The 7,824-nt window shown below is 42.7% G+C and overlaps 1 protein-coding gene across 6 annotated transcripts in view; it reads left to right on the top strand.

Moving 5' to 3' along the window:
• The window catches only part of LOC110500965 (oxysterol-binding protein-related protein 8), a 151,590-nt gene that overhangs the window by 110,649 nt on the left and 33,117 nt on the right, over positions 1-7,824 (top strand). For all 6 annotated transcript variants that reach the window (XM_036945132.1, XM_036945131.1, XM_036945130.1 and 3 more), the window contains one exon: positions 7,410-7,480. In XM_036945132.1, the coding sequence (XP_036801027.1) occupies positions 7,410-7,480 (71 nt within the window). The remainder of the gene's footprint in view (positions 1-7,409; positions 7,481-7,824) is intronic.

The following is a 7,824-nucleotide window of genomic DNA, read 5'->3' as shown; positions in this document are numbered from 1 at the left end:
TAATATAATGTAGTCTACTGACTGTAGCTTACAGTCCCAAATTAACTTGATATAGGCCCAGTTGCAAATCAACTCCTAGATATAGGCCCAGTTCCAAAACTCCTAGATATAAGCCCAATCCCAAATCAACTCCTAGCTCCCAGCCCATTTCCCCTGATAGTTCTGAAAAGATTGGATGGGTGTACGCAACAAGGTTAAAGTGATGTAGGGGCTAGGTATTGAATTGGGATTGTGCTTCCGAGTGGCGCAGTGGTCTAAGGCACTGCATCTCAGTGCTTGAGGCGTCACAACAGAATCCAGGCTGTATCACAACCGGCCGTGATTGGGAGTCCCATAGGGTGGCGCACAATTGGCCCAGCTTTGGCCGGTGTAGGCCGTCATTGTAAATAAGAATGTGTTCTTTAACTAACTTGCCTAGTTAAATAAAGGTTAAATAAAATGTAAATAAAAAACAAGTTGTTTAAGGCTACGGGGAGCACGTAACATTTTTGAATGGTCTCTTTGTCCTGTTGTCTAAAGGAGAACTCACCAGACCCATTGTCAGTTTGCACAGTAAGCAAGCAGCCTTTTCATTTGCCGTTAGTTCGTTTGTTGTCGGAGCTTTGTGTTGTAGTTACCAGCCGTTGGTGACTGACGGACGTCAATTTTGCCCGTTTCTAAATGTAGAATCGGTTTGCAAGTTACGACCGGCACTCTGTTCAGAGGTGCTGATTACTCTCGGCCGGTGGACGCTCGACAATCCTAGCGGTCTGTCCGTGCCTTTAGTGTGTGTGTGTGTGTGTGTGTGTGTGTGTGTGTGTGAACTGTCTGTCTGCACAATAAGGCAGGCAAGATGGCAGTGAATAGGCTTTGAGTAGCCTGATTACCCAAGAGCCTCTCCTTCAAGCCTAAACTCATATCTCTCTTTTTCTCTCTCTCTCCCCTTTCTCTGGGTTTTGGTAATGAGATGGTGTTCTTGCATAACCAATTTCCTTTTTGAAGATGGAGGAGACAAACCCTAGAGTCTCACTGAGTGTGCCCCGACCCAACCCTAGTGCCCTAGACCATATATAGGAAATAGGAAGGGTCCTTCTAAGTGCACTTGGGGCCACTTATCGACCTTGTCTCCATGGAGATGAGCTTGTTCAGTGGGTTCTGAGGATGTGTGGCGCCTGGAGGAGCCTCTCAAGGGCCCCTCTCCAGTCTGTCGTCTTTTCATCCCACGACATTGTCCTCGGATCTCCACAAAACGAGACATGTTGTTTAAAACGTCCATATATATGACATAACGTGTTGTTTTTCAAACCCAACAGCAGCTTTTGATTCTGCTTGTGAGACGATCAATCTTTCATAGGCCTAATACATATTGTAATTGTTGACAACCCTCAATAGTAGCTCTTGATTGTGCTGCGTATGTTGAGGTGGTTGTGGTAGGAGATCTCAGGAGACATATCATATGCCCTTATGTCTAATAGAATTGGTAGTCCGTGAATCGTCTTCAGTATTTTATATTCATGGTATTGATGGTTATGAGAGCAGTCGTGGCCAAAAGAACACAAATATTAATTGCCAAAAAGTTTGCTGCTTCAGTGTCTTTAGATATTTTTGTCAGATGTTACTATGGAATACTGAAGTATAATTACAAGCATTTCATAAGTGTCAAAGGCTTTTATTGATAATTACAAGAAGTTGATGCAAAGAGTCAATATTTGCAGTGTTGACCCTTCTTTTTCAAGACCTCTGCAATCTGCCCTGGCATGCTGTCAATTAACGTCTGGGCCACATCCTGACTGATGGCAGCCCATTCTTGCATAATCAATGCTTGGAGTTTGTCAGAATTTGTGGGTTTTTGTTTGTCCCCCCGCCTCTTGAGGATTGACCACAAGTTCTCAATAGGATTAAGGTCTGGGGAGTTTCCTGGCCATGGACCCAAAATATCGATGGTTTGTTCCCCAAGCCACTTAGTTATCACTTTTGCCTTATGGCAAGGTGCTCCATCATGCTGGAAAAGGCATTGTTTGTCACCAAACTGTTCCTGGATGGTTGGGAGGAGTTGCTCTCAGAGGATGTGTTGGTACCATTCTTTATTCATGGCTGTGAGTGAGACCACTCCCTTGGCTGAGAAGCAACCCCACACATAAATGGTCTCAGGATGCTTTACTGTTGGCATGACACAGGACTGATGTCTTCTCCAGACAAGCTTTTTTCCGGATGCCCCAAACAATCGGAAAGGGGATTCATCAGAGAAAATGACTTTACCCCAGTCCTCAGCAGTCCAATCCCTGTACCTTTTGCAGAATCAGTCTGTCCCTGCTGTTTTTCCTGGAGAGAAGTGGCTTCTTTGCTGCCATCCTCCAAAAGTCTTCGCCTCACTGTGCGTGCAGATGCACTCACACCTGCCTGCTGCCATTCCTGAGCAAGCTGTAGAATCCATACCAGAGCATTGGCCTCTGATGCTCAACGTGTCCCTTCTCCACTTGTTAATGACGTAAGGTGTGTTTTACAGCGGGCATTAATTTGACACAGATAAAGACAGGGGCCCTGTCTCTGTTTGTTTTATAGCAGGAGAGCTGCTTGGTGCTGGAGCCAGCCAAATGATTTGTAGCTTGTTACCACACTGATTTATCCTTTTAATACAGCAGTGGAGAGATCAGATCGAGCAGTAAATCTCTGCTCGTAAATTGTAATATATAGCATTGAGCGGTAGCTGTGATACCCTGCTGCTTTCCAGCCCGGGACTACAGTAGGCTATGAATGATTATCTACACCACTGCCGTCCATCTTTAAGAGCTTTAGAATGTCTCACTAATGGACCTTATCACAGAGTAACGGGTTGACTACTTAATAAGAGCTTTAGAATGTCTCACTAATGGACCTTTTCACAGAGTAACGGGTTGACTACTTAATTAGAGCTTTAGAATGTCTCACTAATGGACCTTATCACAGAGTAACGGGTTGACTACTTAATAAGAGCTTTAGAATGTCTCACTAATGGACCTTTTCACAGAGTAACGGGTTGACTACTTAATAAGAGCTTTAGAATGTCTCACTAATGGACCTTATCACAGAGTAACGGGTTGACTACTTAATAAGAGCTTTAGAATGTCTCACTAATGGACCTTATCACAGAGTAACGGGTTGACTACTTAATAAGAGCTTTAGAATGTCTCACTAATGGACCTTTTCACAGAGTAACGGGTTGACTACTTAATAAGAGCTTTAGAATGTCTCACTAATGGACCTTATCACAGAGTAACGGGTTGACTACTTAATAAGAACTTTAGAATGTCTCACTAATGGACCTTTTCACAGAGTAACAGGTTGACAACTTAATAAGAGCTTTAGAATGTCTCACTAATGGACCTTTTCACAGAGTAACGGGTTGACTACTTAATTAATCCCCTTAGTTTGAAGTTTGTCAACCGAAAGGCATTTAGCGATAAATCCCTGAAGAGGACCTGTCAAGTTCGACAGAATCTGTTAATGTCAGATCTCAGATCAGATGTTGACGTTGATCTATGCATTGTTTGGATCCAGGCTGGTTGTTTGAGCAGCTTAACCTTGGATATCTCTCATAGTCGTCTCTTAATGGCTGCAGTGAGTACAGCAGATTGAGAACGTCCTCTCTGACTCAGTGGCAATGTTCCTCCTGTTAGTGTTCTGGCAATCTGCTTTGGCACAGACAAGGTCCTATTTCTCTTTCTGTCTGTCTGTCTGTCTGTCTGTCTGTCTGTGTGTGTGTGTGTGTGTGTGTGTGTGTGTGTGTGTGTGTGTGTGGTTGGCACCAGGGGGCTGTGTCAATCACAGCTCACAGCTCATCAGATGTTGTCAATCTCACACCAGTGAATCAGAAACAACACTTTAAGACAGCTGTCATACTGATCTGCTTTTCAGACTGCTGAGATCTAGGATGCATCCCTACTCCCTATATAGTGCACTGCATTTTACCAGAGTCATAAAGATAATTTTGGACGCAGTCCTAATGAATTATTCACAAGCTCCCTTGCTGTGCAACATGCAGGTGATTGAACTCACACATGTGGTGAACACAGTTGAACTTCCCCTACTTTCATTTTAGTGGGAGCATTAGTGGGAACCTGGATTAGAATTAGTGGGCTATAAGGTTCTATTATCAGGGCCAGGTGTTTAGCCCCTGACAGAGAAATCCCATGTCATCTCTGAAAGTGCCGTAACTTTCCAAATGCCAATGTATCTTGTGGACTTGGTGAAGCCTGTCTCCTGTGGGCGTCATGTCGCTGTGTGTACCATCTGCATCTTAAAATCTGGTACCCTGTATATAGTGTGTAGGGAATAGGGTGTGATTTGGGACTTACCCTGACTATCTGACTCATAAAACCAAACTAGGCCTGGGAACTGACCTCACGATACAATGTTATCACTATACCAAATATCTCCTACATCTGCACATTGATCTGGTACTGGTATTCCCTGTGTATATAGCTCCACATTGATCTGGTACTGGTACTCCCTGTATATAGCTCCACATTGATCTGGTACTGGTACTCCCTGTATATAACTCCACATTGATCTGGTACTGGTACTCCCTGTATATAGCTCCACATTGATCTGGTACTGGTACTCCCTGTATATAGCTCCACATTGATCTGGTACTGGTACTCCCTGTATATAGCTCCACATTGATCTGGTACTGGTACTCCCTGTATATAGCTCCACATTGATCTGGTACTGGTACTCCCTGTATATAGCTCCACATTGATCTGGTGCTGGTACTCCCTGTATATAGCTCCACATTGATCTGGTACTGGTACTCCCTGTATATAGCTCCACATTGATCTGGTACTGGTACTCCCTGTATATAGCTCCACATTGATCTGGTACTGGTACTCCCTGTATATAACTCCACATTGATCTGGTACTGGTACTTCCTGTATATAACTCCATATTGATCTGGTACTGGTACTCCCTGTATATAACTCCTCATTGATCTGGTACTGGTACTTCCTGTATATAACTCCACATTGATCTGGTACTTCCTGTATGTAGCTCCATTCTTTTGTATGTCTTTATTATTATTATCATCATTTTTTAACTCTGCATCTACGGGAAAGGTTCGTAAGCAAGTATTTCACTATAAAGTCTACACCAATTGTATTTAGTGCATTTGATTTGATACTTATGTGCAAATACACTACCGGTCAAAGGTTCGAGAACACCTCCTTATTCAAGGGGTTTTTCTTTATTTTATTGTTTTCTACATTGTAGAGTAATAGTGAAGACATCAAAACTATGTAATAACACATATGGAATCAATTGGTAACCAAAAAAGTGTTAAATATAAAATGTATTTTGATTTGTTTGAGATTCTTCAAAAGTAGCCACCCTTTGCCTTGATGACAGCTTTGCATACTCTTGGCATTCTCTCAACCAGCTTCATGAGGTAATCACCTGGAATGCATTTCAATTAACAGGTGTGCCTTCTTAAAATATCATTTGTGTAATGTATTTCCCTTTTAATGCGTTTGAGCCAATCAGCTGTGTTGTGACAAGGAAGGGGGGTATACAGAAGATAGCCCTATTTGCTATAAGGCCAAGTCCATATTATGGCAAGAACAGTTCAAATAAGCGAAGAGAAATGACAGTCCAGCATTACTTTAAGACATGAAGGTCAGTTAATACGGGAAATTTCAAGAACTTTGTCAGTTTCTTCAAGTGCAGTCTCAAAAACCATCAAGCGCTATGATGAAACTGGCTCTCATGAGGACCGCCATAGGAATGATCGACACAGAGTTACCTCTGCTGCAGAGGATAAGTTCATTAGAGTTACCAGCCTAAGAAATTGCACCCCAAGTAAATGTAACAGACACATCTCAACATCAACTGTTCAGAGGAGACTGTGTGAATCAGGCCTTCATGATCGAATTGCTGCAAAGAAACCACTACTAAAGGACACCAATAATAAGAAGAGACTTGCTTGGGCCAAGAAACACTAGCGATGGACAATATACCGGTGGAAATCTGTCCTTTGGTCTGATGAGTCCAAATTGGAGATTTTTGGTTCCAACCGCTGTGTCTTTGTGAGATTCAGTGTGGATGAATGGATGATCTCTGCATGTGAATTTCCCAACGTAAAGCATTAAGGAGGAGGTGTTATGGTGTGGGGATACGCCTTCCCATCTGGTTTGCACTTAGTGGGACTATCATTTGTTTTTCAACAGGACAATGACTCAACACACCTTCAGGCTGGTTAAGGGCAATTTTACCAAGAAGGAGAGTGATGGAGGGCCGTATCAGATGACCTGGACTCCACAATCCCCCGACCTCAACCAAATTGAGATAGTTTGGGATTAGTCGGATTAGTGCTCAGCATATGTGGGAATTCCTTCAAGGCTGTTGGAAAAGCATTCCAGGTGAAGCTGGTTGAGAGAATGCCAAGAGTGTGGCTATTTGAAGAATCTCAAAAATAAAATATATTTTGATTTGTTTAACCATTTTTTGTTTACTACATGACATCACTACATATAACATCACAATACATGTACACTACCGGTCATGTGTTATTTCATAGTTTTGATGTCTTTACTATTATTGTACAATGTAGAAAATAGTAAAAAATAAAGAAAACCCCTTGAATGAGTATGTGTTCTAAAACTTTTGACCGGGAGTGTACATGTATTGTGATTTTATATGTAGTGTGATTCGATACTGTGATTTTCCATCGATTTGATATTCCAAACATATTTCTCACCTCATGTCTGCTGCAGAAACAAGAGAGAGCATGAGAAAATGAGTTTCGATTGGTCAGGGAAATGAAAGTACTGAAAACATGTTGGCTCACTATTTCAAAAGAAGATGGAGAACAAGCTATAGGATGAAAAAATTAGACTTTTCAAAGTAGTAGCGCTACTTTGAGTCAAATGTTGATGTATCCTCCAAAATAATATTGTGATATGTAACTATACATTTTGTCCCACATCACTAATCCAAATGATATTATCAGTCTATAACTGTGTGCCTCTGTGTCTGTCCTTCCTGACTCTGCGATCATTACAAAATGGGCTGTGAGGATGGAGGCACTGGTCATTAAATATTCAGAGGGACTGGAGCCTTTTGGTAAAGAGCAGGGCCTGTACACAGGGGACTGCTGCTGTTCTCTCACAACAGCCACTGGGATTTAAAGGAGGAGCTCAGCTGTGGTTGGCTTGCTGGAAAGGACTCTCCATTTAGTCTGACCTTGCTGACGGACAGTGTTAGGTGGCTCTGGGGTAAAGTTTCCTCTAGGTACAGATCTAGGATCAGTTTCCCCTTCCCCAATCCGAACCGTCACTATTAGTGGGTAAAATGCTAAACTGACCCAGGATCAGCGTCTAGGGGCAACTTCACCCTACACCATTTCAGTGCCTCAGGGACACATGGAGGATGTTTGGGCTGATTGGTTTCTCTCTTTTCAGGTTTCGACCGGGGGAAAGAAGATTCCCTGCCTCCGAAAGAGGACTCGTCTCACTCCATATCCAAGAGCAAGGTACGGTCCAAAAATACACCCCAGACTTCCTCTCTTCTCACAGCTCTCCTCTCCTTTCTCTCTTTACAGGATGTACAAGGACAGAAAACATACCCATCCACTCACTCTGAAGCAGAAACCTTTGAAATGGACTTTATTTCTTTGGCCAAAGTCCCCAACCATTAAAGCATCATGCTTTACCATCAACTCTTTATGAGCAAGTACGAGAGGAGAGGAGAGTAGGAAGGGAGGGTGCTGATGAAACCCATTTCAGTATGTGAGACATAGTCCTAATGAGACCAGAGATTAAGAGAGTTACTGTAAAAGAACAAGCCAACAATTTCAACCTCGCCACGGCTGTGAGC

The sequence above is a fragment of the Oncorhynchus mykiss genome, chromosome 15 (assembly GCF_013265735.2).
Source record: "Oncorhynchus mykiss isolate Arlee chromosome 15, USDA_OmykA_1.1, whole genome shotgun sequence".
Classification (NCBI taxonomy): Eukaryota; Metazoa; Chordata; class Actinopteri; order Salmoniformes; family Salmonidae; genus Oncorhynchus; species Oncorhynchus mykiss.
This window is presented reverse-complemented; position numbering and strand designations above follow the sequence as displayed.